The 14,991-nt window shown below is 35.9% G+C and overlaps 1 protein-coding gene across 1 annotated transcript; it reads right to left on the bottom strand.

The window, feature by feature from the left end:
- Positions 1-12,474: 12,474 nt before the first annotated feature.
- On the bottom strand, positions 12,475-14,274 carry LOC115894591 (voltage-dependent anion-selective channel protein 1). The gene has a single exon (XM_030922286.1). The coding sequence runs from the start codon at positions 14,209-14,211 to the stop codon at positions 13,360-13,362; it is 852 nt and encodes a 283-aa protein (XP_030778146.1). The 5' UTR covers positions 14,212-14,274; the 3' UTR covers positions 12,475-13,359.
- Between the last annotated feature and the right edge of the window lie 717 nt (positions 14,275-14,991).

The following is a 14,991-nucleotide window of genomic DNA, read 5'->3' as shown; positions in this document are numbered from 1 at the left end:
AATTTTAATGAACAACTAACTCATTAAATTAGCATGAGCTAATTTAAAATTGTTTACAGGAATTTAACGTAAGATCTCTAACATAATACTAGATTACCATAAAAAACAAACATGATTAACATAAAAAAGGTATGAGAATACTTCAGTTAAAGTGTGAATGGTGAAATAAATGTAATGCCACCTATATGTTCCAATTATGCATACGTAACTTTAATGAATTAGTACCTGGTATCTCTTGGGTATATAACATATATAAATAACTATAATGGCATGGATTAGTTATATATAAGTGTGTATGTATATATACATAATTTTTGTATATAGTATAGTGTTATATACATATATATGTATACCAAGTTGCTCAATTATAAAAAGTAAGAATAATGTGAAGTTTAACAATTATTTTCACCACTCCAAATATTCGAGAAATAGCAAAATGGTCAAAGTTTCCAGTTCAAGATAGCAGACTTAGCATATATGCTTGTATAACACATTCTTCTTACTAAGCTGCCATTGAAGTGATATTATACATTTATAAAAAGGAAAAAAAAAAAGCTGTTAGTACAAACAAGGAGTAGAAAAGATCATGAATACTTGTGGTGATTTTAATAGATCTCAGAACTGGACTTTACCCTAATTCAAGGTATCAATTCCTATTACAGAGAAGCAGAAGCCACAGCGTAGGGTAAGTGCATGAGGGGTCTGCAGTGAAAGTGGGCATTCTAGAGAAGACCTGACCTCAGAGCTGGGATCATTAAGTACCCAGGACTAGACTGAGAATAGTGAGGAACAGGAATTCCTATCCATAGATACCCTTAGCCTTTACTCATCTCCTTTCAGTACTTCCCTCTAAAAATGTGATGATCCTCACACTCAAAAAAATGACTGAGAGTCTGATTTTCTTCTGAATTAAGAGTGAAGAAAGATTTCTCTAAAGAAAATGAGTGCCCTGACTTTGGACAATAAAGGCTCCAAGGTCAGGTATTGACCCAGGTAGTTATAGAAGTGCTTACCTTCAGACAGTCCTGCCTTCACAGCCTAATGCGTTCATGCTCCCTAAAGTTGAATGTTTCAGCCCAGAAGCTCCACCTAAAGCCCCAGATCTCCCTCTCATCCTTCTTTTTCAGAGGAAATGTAACATGGAAAAAGATCCAATAACTCAGCAGGGAGCTTATATCCCTTACATCAAACTATTCACCTGTCCTATTTCTTCATTTTTGAAATGTAAATTTGCAATGAAGGATTTATACAAAACTATTAACACTTATTAAAAAGGAAGATCAAAATAAACAAAGCAGTGGGTCTTGGGATCAACGGAAATTATGGAGAGAATATTTACAAAAAGTCTATTTTAATTTTCATTCTTAGAGAAAGAAGGTATTATGCTAATTAAAATGTTTAAAGTATGTGAAAAAGAAACTAGCAAAGAGCCATCAGTTATCACAAATATAATAAATAAAAATTATAAATAATTATCAGAAGATAAAATTTCAGTTATCAAGGAGAGCTCAGTAAAACAAACAAAAAACATGAAAGACAACTGAAAATGGGGGAGAAAAAAAGTCAATCCAGCAAGTTCAATTCTCACCAAAAGGATTTTCAGAAAGAAAGGTCAGACAAAATGGAACAAAAGGGAAAATTAAAACAGTGTCTTCTGAATCTGAAGAAAGGGACCTAACTAGACAGATTGGAAAGCCTCACCAAATGTTGAGCAAAGAAAGTTTTAAGCCCACACAAAGACATATCTTCGAGAACGTTTATAATACTCTTGTTGAAAAGGAAATTTAAAAATCTTGAACAAAAAAATGTCACCAGCAACGGAAAAGAATCAGACTGGAATAAGCCTCTCATTATCAACACAAAATATTTTAAAAATAATGAAGCAAAGCCTTCTAAGTTATGATAAAATGATGATTTGAGTTTCAATATCTATATTAAAATTTCAATTAATTATAAGAGCAAAATGAAGATAACTTTAACAATCAAGTACTCAAATAACTTATAGTCCATATGTTATTTCTGAAGTTACTTGAGGATATAGAGAAAAAAACATATGGGAGTTCAGGAAAACGTGACTCTAAATATACAGGGATTCAGAAAACACTCCTTCTAACTCAGAAATATGGTATCTGAGCAATACTGCTGAACAAAGTGAGTCCATCCTGGGAAAGGTGGTTTAAGGGCAGCTGTGGATGGGGGAAATTTTTTTGTTTTATGTAGAAGATGACAGTGAGGTGGATAAATTTAAAGTATAGTTAAGGCATATTATTCTTTAATCAATATTCAAATAAAATAATTTGACACTGCTACAAAAACAGCTGAACAAACAGATTCATATGAAGGAATCTTTCATATAGCAATTTGTTTTCTTTCCAACTTTTAGTTTCAGCGGGTACATGCAAATGTTTCTTACCTGGGTAAATTACATGCCAAGGGGGTTTGAGAATTTGGCGTACAGATAATTTTGTTACCCAGACAATCAGCATAACACCCAATAGGTAGTTTTTTAATCCTCACCCTCCTTCAACCCTCCACCCTCGAATTCAAGCCCCAGTGTCTATTGTTCCCTTTTTTGTGTTCATGTGTACTCAATGTTTAGCTCCCAATTATAAGTGGGAACACATGGTATTTAATTTTCCTTTCCTTCATTAATTCACTTTGGATTATGACTTCCAGCTCCATCCAGGTTGCTGCAAAGACTATGATCTCATTTTTTTAATAGCTGCATGGTATTCCATGGTGCATATGTACCACATTTTCTTTATCCGGTCCATTATTGGTGGGCATCCAAGTAGATTCCATGTCTTTGCTTTTGTGAAGAGTGCTACAATGAACATACATGTGCCCGTATCCTTACCATAGAACAATTTAGATTCCTTTGTGTATATATCCAGTAATGGGATTGCTGAGTCAAATGGTGGTTCTGTTTTAAGTTCTTTGAAAAATCTCCAAACTGCTTTCTGGAGTGGCTACACTAATTTACATTCCCATCAGCAGGGTACAAGCTTTCCCTTTTCTCTACAACCCCACCAACATCTGTTACTTTCTGACTTTTTAATAATAGCTATTCTGACTGGTGTGCAGCGTTATCTCATTGTGGTTTTGGTTTGTATTTCTCTCTCTCTCTCTCTTTTTATTTTATTTATTTATTTATTTATTTATTTATTTATTTATTTAAGATGGAGTCTTACTCTGTAGCCCAGGCTGGTGTGCAGTTGCATGATCTCGGATCACTGCAAGCTCTGCCTCCTTGATTCAAACAATTCTGGTGCCTCAGCCTCCTGAGTTGCTGAGACTGTAGGTGCCCGCCACCATGCCTGGTTAATTTTTGTATTTTTGGTAGACGCAGGGTTTCACCATGTTGGCCAGGCTGGTCTCAAACTCCTGACCTCAAGAGATCCACCCGCCTCAGCCTCTCAAAGTGCTGGGATTACAGGCATGAGCCACTGCACCCGGCCTGGTTTGCATTTCTCTAATGATTAGTGATGCTGAGTGTTTTTTCATATGCTTGTGGGCTATGTGTATGTGAATGTATCTTCTTTTGAGAAGTACTTGTTGATGTCCTATGCCCATTTTTAAATAAGGTTGGTTGTTTTTTGCTTGGTGATTTAAGTTCCATATAGACTCTGGATATTAGACTTTTCTCAGATGCATAACTTGCAAATATTTTCTCTCATTCTGTAGGTTGTATATCCACTCTGTTGAGTGTCTTTTGCTGGGCAGAAACTCTTTCATTACGTGCCATTTGTCAACCTTTTTGTTGCAATTGCTTTTTGAGTCTTTGTTATATTGCAAATTTTTGAGCAATTGATGAGAATAGGAAAAGAGATTTTATTTGGCCTTGATACTAGAAATATTATATAAGTACACAAATTCATGACTTTGACATTTGGAAATAACTATAATTCAGTATAATATATAATTATATATGTATACAAAATTATAATACATAATTTTGATATATCAGGATGTAAGCTTCCTGAGGACAGGAACATTTGTATTTGCTTGTTTGTTTTTCTGTTTTGTTCTCTGCTGAATCCTCTTTACCTAAAACAGTGTCTGGTATATGGCAGATACTAAATGAATATTTGTTGGCTAAGAGAGTGACAAGTAATCTTAGCATACTGCAGGGCTCTTTAATAAAAGAGGTATATAAATTTCATGGAAAAATAAAACATGTTTTAAGAATTTATGTCTTGTTGCAAAAGGCATTAATAAATCATATCATAGTTTAATGATGTCCATCAAAATGTGAGTTGAATGAGGATTATTGAGTAGTATTAGAAGCTAAATATTCTTTTCATTACGGAACACCAATAGTTAAATCTAGAATTATTGATATAATAATATTTTAAGTACTATGACCTTATAAACCTCTAAAATAAAAAAAAATCTAGATAATTAATATGTTTTACCAGGATACTAGACTAGGTATAAAACAAGAAATTCTTTTTCATTATAAACTTTTGCAATTTGATTTTTTACTATGTGCATCTAATATTTTGATATTGAATAGGAAAAGAATGAAAAATCAGGTAAACAAAGGCAATCAAAGCAGAAAAAATCAAGGGTAAAATTTTTAAATCAAATTTTTTAAATATATTTAAGTTCAGTTTGGTCTGTATCATAATGGTTGTCTTTATGGCTTGAATAAAGTTTTATATCTAAATAAATCATATTTTTAAGCTTTTTCATTGTCATATTTCAACTTGATATGTGATAAAGTGAGAATGTTATTACCTTTGGAATATGACTGTTGCTTGTCTCATACTATTTCTACTTCTTTTTCAGAGTTCCCTGAGAAGGTACCTGTGCATGAAGAACCATATGGAAGGAAATTACTCATTTGGTAATAACTGTAAGAGGACCTAATGTCATTCATTTAACATTGAGTTTCTCTAGCTTTTGATGTGGGTTATGATCTTAGGCCTGAAAATTGAGTGGAACTGTTTATTCCTTCCTTCACATTCTACTTCGTTTCCTTGAAAGAGGACTTCAGTTTACCTAAGCAACAAACTAGATAACAGATGTGAACTGACAGATCAAGCCTATGGGACCAGTCACAGTCCGAGATTGTTTATATTGTGGCACACAAAAGTCTCTACATCTATATTCAGAAAAAAAAAAAAAAAAAGTTGTATATGGCCCCAGTTAGTCTAGTGAAAAAAAAAAATTCCTCATTCTTTGCCATGGAAAATTAGAATGAGCCTACTCACAGAACAGTACCATCCTTAAGTGCAGAAACTTCCTACTAAAGGCAAGATCCAACAACTAGCATTCTGAGACTTAGAACTGCAACTCCCCATGACAGCACTAAAATGAAGGCAAATAGAAGTAAAACTTGAATGGATGCATCTCATCCTTGCTTGTCATGTTGACAATAAGAAATGGAAATATGCACACCCTTCTCAAAACTGAGGACAAATTGTTTGCCTAGTATCAAGTTCGAAGCCAGGGTTTCTTTTCCTCTTGTAAGATAGCAGTACCTGCTCCAAAAAATAAATAAATAAATAAATAAATAAATAAATAAATCTATTGGTGAAAGAAATACTTAAGAAATAATGTGAACTCTCTATAGGCAGGATCAACCAAGCATTGTGGAAGTGGTACCTCAGCTAGTACCTTCAAAATAGGTAAGATATATAAAGAGGTGTGAAGGAAAAATGTAGGCCCAACAATATGGAGACATAACATAAAACAAGGGCTTAGAGTAGAAATGAACATGATATATTCAGGGGGAGCAACAGGTTCTATCTTAACTTGTGCTAAGAAGCAGTGAGATTTTTAAATTTCATGTATAAAGCATATAGCATTTTGAAGAGACAAGTGAGTCATGGCAGTGAATACCCTATGGGTTCTTGTCTGCTCTGAGAGCCACTCATCTGTTACGATAAAAATGTTCTGCATGCGTGTTTCTGCATAATCCTGCTTGTTATGTTTTGTAGTTGATTGTTAGGTTTAAAAACAGGCTCTTGGTGACATGGAAGAGCATTATGAATCCAAGTGTTGAACTGCCAGTGCTCTTCAAGTAAAATGCTAATCCATACTCTGAATTATGTAACTCTTAGTAAAGCCTAAAGTGGGTGATGTAGAAAGTAAATGTGAGAATAATTGAGGATATACTGAAAGTGTGATCATCTGTTCTCACAATAGCTGCGTGATCTTCACATTTAGGAAAATAGATGTTTAAACAAGTGTGGAAAAAGGTGCTTAGGAATCAGTAATTAATTAAAACAAAAAAAGAAGTGAATACAATTACCTCAGCATACCTGTAATGAAGGAAGTGAAGACTGATTTTCAGCCATCACCAACCGAACAAACAAAACTTCCTCTGATGCTTAGTTAGAGCCAGAAGTGGTCAGCTGTCACACCACGGGAGCCTAGACAAGAGGTCACGGGACCAATTACAATTAAGGGATTTTTTACAATGTTGAAAGGGAATCCTTATAATTCCAATTAACCTGGAAAAGCATGGATAGATTGGGTTTAATAAAAATTGCTCTAGTTAGAAACAGATTTTCCTTAGAAGTATTTGTTAATATAATTTGTTTCTTTTTCTTTCTATTTTTAGGAGGCAATATATTCAGCTAAAATAAATCTAAACATTTTTGTCACTTTTTCATCACAAGGTACCCGTGGCATGTGGTAGGCTTTAGCGATATTACAGACATCCTCATAACAATAGTAATTGTTTAGAAAACAGGTGATGAAAACATTTAATTATGTTTAATTTCAATAAGTATTAAGCATCAGCATATCTTCTCACATAATTGATAAATTAATTTAAAATTAAAAGATCTTAAAAACGTGTTTTCACTCATCTCAAACCCACCTATTCTGAAATAGCAATTGGCAGAGTTTCCTATATAATTTTTAAACTTTATACTTATAAAAACATGTAACAGTTTATATTAGGATAAAATTTATATTAACTGAATGTATATTATTTATTAATGAAAATTTATTTTTTAATCGCAAAATAGAACTCACTGTACTATATTATATTTTGATAACAAGAAAGCAGACATGCTGTAGCTATATAAGGACCTTGCAAACAAAGCAACTAAGCAAAATCTTAGGGCATGTTACCATTCAAAGAGGAAGTAATGATGCAATTTTCAAATAAGCTCAACAAAATTTGATATACATTAAAGATGAAATTATTTTGATGTATTTTAATAACCTTGAGGTATCTTCACATGAAAGTAATAAAATATATACTTAATTTTTTATTATTGTGGAAACAGAATTTCTATGAGACAATATTCATATATTTACACATCTGATTTTATACATAGACTTATTTCATCCAAAGAACAGGTTATAATTATTTAATCCATTCCCTGGCATAGAGAAATAGCATGATAGATAGATATTGAGATAATCTATATTTTACTATTGATAAAGCCAAGATTCAGATAGACAATACCACAGATCTAGTAAATGGTAGAGTTGGGACATGAATGAACAACTGTCAGGTTCTAAATGCCGTGTACTTTCCACTATAAAATATTTTCTTTCTTCTTTCTTTTTATCCACTTTGAAGTGTTATTCGATTATTTTCTACTAAAGGTAGTTTTCTTGATTGTCATTACTCTCAGATGGTTCTAATACTTCTCTGGTTATCCATTATATTTGGAGTAGTTCTCATACTGAGAAACAATCTAAATTATTTTTAGATTGAGTTCCAGTTCATAATTTTTTTCACCTTTAGTGACTATTATCTTCTCTCAATGTTTTCGTACACTGTATACTATCATCATCTGGCAACTCTTAAACAATTAAAACTTGAACTGAAACATTTGTCTCCCCAATTATCAACCAGCTTATTCATCTTAATTAATATCAATATACATTTTCTTCAACTGCAGATAGTCCTCCTTTTCCTTGAAACCTCCATTTTTGTTCTTTATACCCCTTTCCATAATCTCTTCATTCATCATGTCTCTGAAACTTGGTGTATCATTTCAATCATTCTCTGATTCTATTTTTTTCCAGTTCCCTTTTTTTTCTACTGCTCTTTAACCACACTGCTTGAAGAAAACAACAACAATAACAACAACAACAACAAAAGCCTAACTTTTCAACACATACACCTAGCTACTAAGCATCATTAGAGATACCTGGAGAATGATGTAGATTTGTGCCAATACTAATTTATGACATTCTTCTTCAACTGGAATCTTGCAATCTTTTCCCCAATTCCTTCTTCATTTCTTGTTCCCATTTCTTATACAATCTATTTAAATATTTTTCACAAGTCTCTATAAATTGCCCTAAACTGCCCTTAAATTCCCCTCTCCACTTTTCTCCCATGTTCAGAAATATCAACAATAGTATAGAAATTGTTGAATTAATGCATATTTACATTGAAATAGGAATCATTTAACAAGATGAATCTCAACTTCTGCCACCAAACAAATAAACTCACCTATGTCTGCCCTGCCCTGTTCTCCTTTTCCAACGGAAGCAATATCACTTACCAATTTTACACCACTTTTTCCCCTCTCTCCTTTTATTGCTGCCCTCTTTGCTAAGGTCTATTCATTAGGGTATAAACATTAAGTTACCAAGTTATCTCATTAAAGATCCTCAATCTGTTGGCTCTCTATCCTCTATCCTTCACCATAGCATTCTTCTCTTCAAGGTATTTTAAGAGTTTTCAACACTGTTACTTTCTTTACTTGCTCATATTCCTCACTTGAACCCCAGCACCTTGACAATTGCCTCATCATCACAATAAAATTTATTTCAATAAATATTTCTCTGTCTTATTACCAATAGAAAAAAATAATATTCTTTTTACTTGATCCACTGGCAGTATTTTAAATTGCCAAACATTTTTTATACAATTATCTGTCTTCCTTCTAGTTTTCTTTCTAATTATTTTTCTATTTATAATGTGGACTGCCCATTTTGTAAAAGTTTTAAATACTTTTTTTAGATTCTTTATTGATTTTTTAAAGTTGTCACCATAGAATATTTGCTGCTCATTTATATTAAATAGCCCAGTGGCTGTCATATGGAAAGCATATGGTAAATATTTATTGAATGGATGAATTAAAATTATTTTTTCTGTTAAGACATGCTCTGTGCAATGCCAGTCAGCTTCAGTTTCTAATGCTTATTTTTAAGTTATGTTTTGAGATGAGTTTCTTTATTTTGAGGTATATATGAGGAATTGTGTTCTTAGGTTGTTTAGATATGCTCTGCTTCATTTTCTTCCCTTGCACAATTAGTGTAAAAAATAAGTGGGACTATAAAAATCTCTGTAAAAATTTAGACGGTATCATGAAAATTTATTTTCTTTTTTAATACAAAAGACTGTACAAAAAGTTTGATGAGTATTAGAACCTAGCTTTGTTAACATAAACACAAGAGGGAATAGAATTTTACATTTTGACCTAGTCAGATTTATCCAAACTTGCTAGAAACTATTTTCTTCCATCTCTTTCTAGAAAGAAACCCATTCATGATCATTTGTGATATGGTTTTCTGTGTCCCCTTCCTCATCTTGAATTGCAACTCCCGTAATTCCCACGTTGTAGGAGGAATCCAGTGGGAGATAATTGAATCACAGGGGCAGTTCCCCTCATACTGCTTGCATTGTAGTGAGTAAACCTCACAAGATCAGATGGTTTTATATTAGTTGGTTTTCATTCTTGCTCTTCCCTGCTGCAATGTATGAGACATGCCTTTCACCCTCCATCATGATTGTGAGGCCTCTCCAGGCATGTGAGTCCATTAAACTGTGTCCACTAAACTCCATGAACTGTGAGTCCATTAACCATCTTTTTCTTTATAAATTACCCAGTCTCAGGTATGTCTTTATTAGTAGCACGAAAACAGACTAATACAGTAAATTGTTACTAAGACTGGGGTGCTGCTGTAAAGATACCCGAAAATGTGGAAGTGACTTTGAAGCTGGGTGACAGGCAGGAGTTGCAAGAGTATGGAGGACTCAGAAGGAAACAGGAATATATGGGAAAGTTTGGAACTTCTAGAGACTTGTTGAATGGCTTTACCCAAAATGCCAATAATATAGACAAATAAAGTCCAGGCTGAGGTAGTCTCAGATGGAGATGAGGAACTTGTTGGGAACTGGAGAAAAGGTGACTCTTATTATGTTTTGACAAATAGACTGGAGACATTTTGCCCCTGCCATAGAGATTTGTGGAACTTTGAACTTTAGAGAGATAATTTAGAGTATCTGGTGGAATATATTTCTAAGCAACAAAGCATTTAAAAGTTGACTTGGGTGATGCAAAAGGCATTCAGTTTTATAAGGTAAACAGAGCATAAAAAATCAGAAAATTTGCAGCCTGAAAATATGATCGAAAAGAAAATCCCATGTTCTGAGAAAAAATTGAAGCCGGTTGCAAAAATGTGCATAAGTAATGAGGAGCTGAATATTAATCCCAAGGCAACGGGGAAAATGTCTCCAGGGCATGTCAGAGATTTTCACATCAGCCTCTTCCATCCCAGGCCTGGAGACCTAGGAGGAAAAAATAGTTTCGTGCGCCGGACCCAGGGTCCCCATACTGTGTGCAGCCTAGGGACTTGGTGCCCTGCATCCCAGCTACTCCAGCCATGGCTGAAAGGGGCCAATGTAGAGCTCAGACCATGGCTTCAGAGGGTGCAAGCCCCAAACCTTGGTAGCTTCCACGTGGTGGTGAGCCTGTGAGTGCACAGAAGTTAAGAATTGGGATTTGGAAACCTCCCCCTAGATTTCCGAGGATGTATGGACATGCCTGGATGCCCAGGCAGATATTTGCTGCAGGGGTGGGGCCCTCATGGAGAGCCTCTGCTAGGACAGTGCAGAAGGGAAATGAGGGGTCAGAGTTCCCACAGAGTCCCTACTGAGGCACTGCCTAGTGGAACTGTGAGAAGAGGGCCACTGTCCTCCAGATCCCAGAATGGTAGATCCACTAACAGTGTGCACCATGCACCTGGAAGAGCTGCAGACACTCAATGCCAGCCGGTGAAAGCAGCCAGGAAGGAGACTGTATCCTGCAAAGCGAAAGGAGTGGAGCTGCCCAAGACCATGGGAACCCATCTCTTGCAACAGTGGTGCCTGAATGTGAGACATGGAGTCAAAGGAAAACATTTTTGAGCTTGAAGATTGGGCTGCCCCGCTGGATTTCAGACTTTCATGGGAACTGTAGCCCCGTTTTTTTGGCCAATTGCCCCCATTTGGAATGGTTATATTTACCCAATTCCTGTACCCCCATTGTATCTAGGAAGTAATTAACTTGCTTTTGATTTTACGGGCTGATAGGGGGAAGGGACTTGCCTTGTTTCAAATGAGACGTTGGACTGTGGCCGTTTGAGTTAATCCTGAAATGAGTTAAGACTTTGGGGGAATGTTGGGAAGTCATGATTGGTTTTGAAATGTAAGGACATGAGATTTGGAAGGGGCTAGGAATGAAATGATGCTGTTTGGCTGTATCCGTACCCAAATCTCATCTTGAATTATAGCTCCCATAATTCCCACATGTTGTGGGAGGGACCTGTGGGAGATAATGAATCATGGGGGCAGTTTCCTCATACTGCTTTATGGATAGTAAATAAGTCTCAGGAGATCTGACGGTTTTATAAAGGGAGACTTCTTTCGCTTGCTTCTCATTCTCTCTCTTGCCTGCTGTGATGTAAGATGTGCCTTTCGCCCTCCTCCATGATTTTGAGGCCTCCCAGCCATGTGGAATCATGAGTCCATCAAACTTCTTTTTCTTTATAAATTACCCAGTCTCGGGTATGTCTTAATTAGCAGCATGAAAATAGACTAATACAATTTGTAGAAACCAAATCCATGAAACCAAGGTAGAATTTATTGTTTATCATTTGATAACATTTTGATTTTGAGTATACTTAATCATAATATAAAATTGGATCAAAGGTAAATTGATTCTCTAGGTACATACACGAGGGTTTTCTGAAATGCTGATATGCTGTCACATAATAAATGTTACCTAATATGTTTCTCAAATCTCTTATGAATTCAATTACCATGAGACACTAAACAAAACAAGAACAAAAGAAATGACTCTAGCATATAAATGCCTTCTTCAAATAAGCCTTTGTTCTTCTACAAGGCTATGGATTAATTATCATCATTATTCTAAGCATCTGGTTCACTGCTTTGATTTAATGAAAGGTTAGTTTGACCCCACACTCAAGCAGTCTTTATAAAGCAGTAGAAATAACAATTATTACCTGGAGATTATTTATCTAAAGCAAGGTTTCTCAAGGATGAAGTGGTCACTATTTATCAAATAACTTACCTTCACATGCTAGATAAAGATGACCTGAACTTTAGCTATTGCAGATATATCAAGGATAATAATTTTTCCCTCAAAATAAATGCTAAATTACCCAAGAAAAAAATATATTGCTTCTTTAAAGTGTTTACATGTTAATATTTTGCTATGATCAAGTGAAAGCTTGAAGCTTCTGAATATACACTCTAATAGTTTCTTTTTTTTTTTTTTTTTTTTTTTTTTTTTTTTTGAGGTTTCAATATTTTATTCAAGTTTTTTTAAGTGATGTTAATTACAGCATTTGAAGGGGAGGATCTAATTCCACACAAAATGGAAGACTCTAAAATGTACCCATTAAACTGCTAAAAAACAAATTGAGTGGTGAGAATACAACAGAAGTCCAATTTAGATTCTGAGTGTTGTCACCATGTGATTACGATCACACAGACACTTCCAAGCTTATAGCTGGAGCTCCTGGAAGCTATTTCATACTCTGGTGCAAGGGCAAAAAAAACACAACACAAGAAGGAATAAGTCCTGAATTATTGGCTTCATCACATCTACCTTCTCCACCCCAAAATGGCACAAAAGAAACAGTGACCACATCCTGCAGACCTTTTGGTGTAAAAGAGGTGATGATGAACTGGGGTGGGAACAGGTCATGAAGATCTGTCCAAAAAAGTCCCATTCCGGTGAGTTTGTACACACCATCAAGCAGCAAGCCTCTCATCAATTAGGGTTAGGAAACCAAGGTTCGATTCTCAGGAAATCACAATTTCATTCATTTACTCAATATGAATTTACAAAGTGCCTACATACTATCAGCTTCCACTTGCAGCCATTTTAGATAAAAAAGAAACCTGGCATCTCAAAGGGGCCACCAAGCTCCCCCCGAGTCTACCACGGAAAGGACCTTTTCTGGAAATGGGTTTCTTCTGTACCTCTGGAAGGGTAACATCTTAAAGCTGAATCATCTTTAACCTGGAGAGCTAACATATTTAGCAATACTTGCATCCCAGACATACAACATTAAGATACACTAAATTCTGAAGGTAGCTATGCTGCAAAATAGTTTAAAATTAAACAATTGTACAGTATTCATTTATGCTTGAAATTCCAGTCCTAGACCAAGCTTGTGGCCACCAGCATTGACGTTCTTGCCATCCAGAAGAGCTGACAGTGTCAGTTTGATACCTGGCTTTAGAGTCTGAGTGTATCCTAAACCTATCAGGCTGGAGTTGTTCACTTTAGCCGAGAAGCAGGCGTCAGGGTCAATCTGATACTTGGCTGCTATTCCGAAGCGCGTGTTACTGTTTCCTGCTGTCCAGGCGAGATTGACAGCGGTCTCCAACTTCTTGTTCACTTTCTGGTAAATGGAGCCACCAAACTCTGTCCCGTCATTCACATTAGTGTGAAGCTGGAATTCATCAGTCTTGTAGCCAACTGCAAAGTTGCTCTGGGTCACTCGGGATTTTGCAGTCTCAAAATTCATCTGGTAACCCGCCAGCCAGCCCTCGTAACCCAGCACTAGAGCACCCCGGATGGAAGGTCCAGCAATGTCGAAATCCATGTCACAGCCCAGGTTAATGTGCTCCCGCTTGTACCCTGTCTTGATTTTAGCATTTTTTTTCCCAGTGTTAGGTGAGAAGGATGAATCGAAGGTCAGCTTCAGTCCACGTGCAAGCTGATCTTCCACAGTAATCTCGGTGCCTAGTGTATTGTCGGTGTTCCATTTCTCTGTAAACGTCAGGCCGTACTCAGTCCATCTGTACTTGGTTTCCAGACTGCCCGTTACTTTGGTGGTCTCAGTGTTGGCTGAGCCTGAGCTTGTAAATTCCAATCCATTCTCAGATTTTGTTTTCAAATCAAGCTTTATTAAGCCAAATCCATAGCCCTTGGTGAAGACATCCCTGGCAGATTTGCCAAGATCGGCATACGTGGGTGGCACAGCCATCTTCTGCTCAGAGGCGGTGGCGGCGGGCTTGGAGGCGGCTACAGCGGGGGCTGCGGCGCGGAGGCCTCTAATAGTTTCTTATTTCCCCTAGATAAGTATTAATATAATAAATGCCAAGTTACTGGCTCTTTGATGTCATTCCAATGCCTTAGGCACTTCTAAGAAACAGAAGTTGTGGGTTAGAAGGTGCCTGAAGAAAAAAACAGATAAATCTTTACTGTTAACTGTTCAATATTTGACTGTACATAGATATATACATACATATGTGTGTTTCAGAAACAGACTTGAAAAGATTTTTGGCACAGAATCACACCGAAATAGAAAAATAATCAAATTAACATTGAAACTATCTTCTCTAAGGAAGAGATGAACTTACTGAAATTTCCCTTCCCATACCCCCTAGCAAAAGGAGAGAAGTTGCCTTTTGAAAGCCCATGGATATTTTTCTCATTCTTGATGCTATGAGCTGATCCTGATTAGAAGGGAAATACTATAAAGTTAGATCATGCTTACATAAATCATAGAGTAAGGAGACCTTGTATCTTTTTTCCCCCCATCATTTTTGCTTGGTCTGGGAGCAGAAGAACTGAAGGATCAGAACTTGGCAGGGAGAAGCCATGAGCAAGGTACTGTCCCTTGTGTCATGCCAGTGTTAGCAGAAGGTATTTTCAGATAAAGGTGTTAGCTAAGGTGTTAGGATAATCAGCTAATTGATGATTTTATTTGTAGTCGGAGGAGGCAGAGTTGTACCAATCTCTCAAGTGCAGGGATATTAAGCTT

Source organism: Rhinopithecus roxellana, chromosome 18 (assembly GCF_007565055.1).
Source record: "Rhinopithecus roxellana isolate Shanxi Qingling chromosome 18, ASM756505v1, whole genome shotgun sequence".
NCBI lineage: Eukaryota > Metazoa > Chordata > Mammalia > Primates > Cercopithecidae > Rhinopithecus > Rhinopithecus roxellana.
This window is presented reverse-complemented; position numbering and strand designations above follow the sequence as displayed.

Bases quoted from the DNA above. Each gene is read 5' to 3' on its own strand.
- LOC115894591 (XM_030922286.1), bottom strand. From the start codon at position 14,211: ATGGCTGTGCCACCCACGTATGCCGATCTTGGCAAATCTGCCAGGGAT.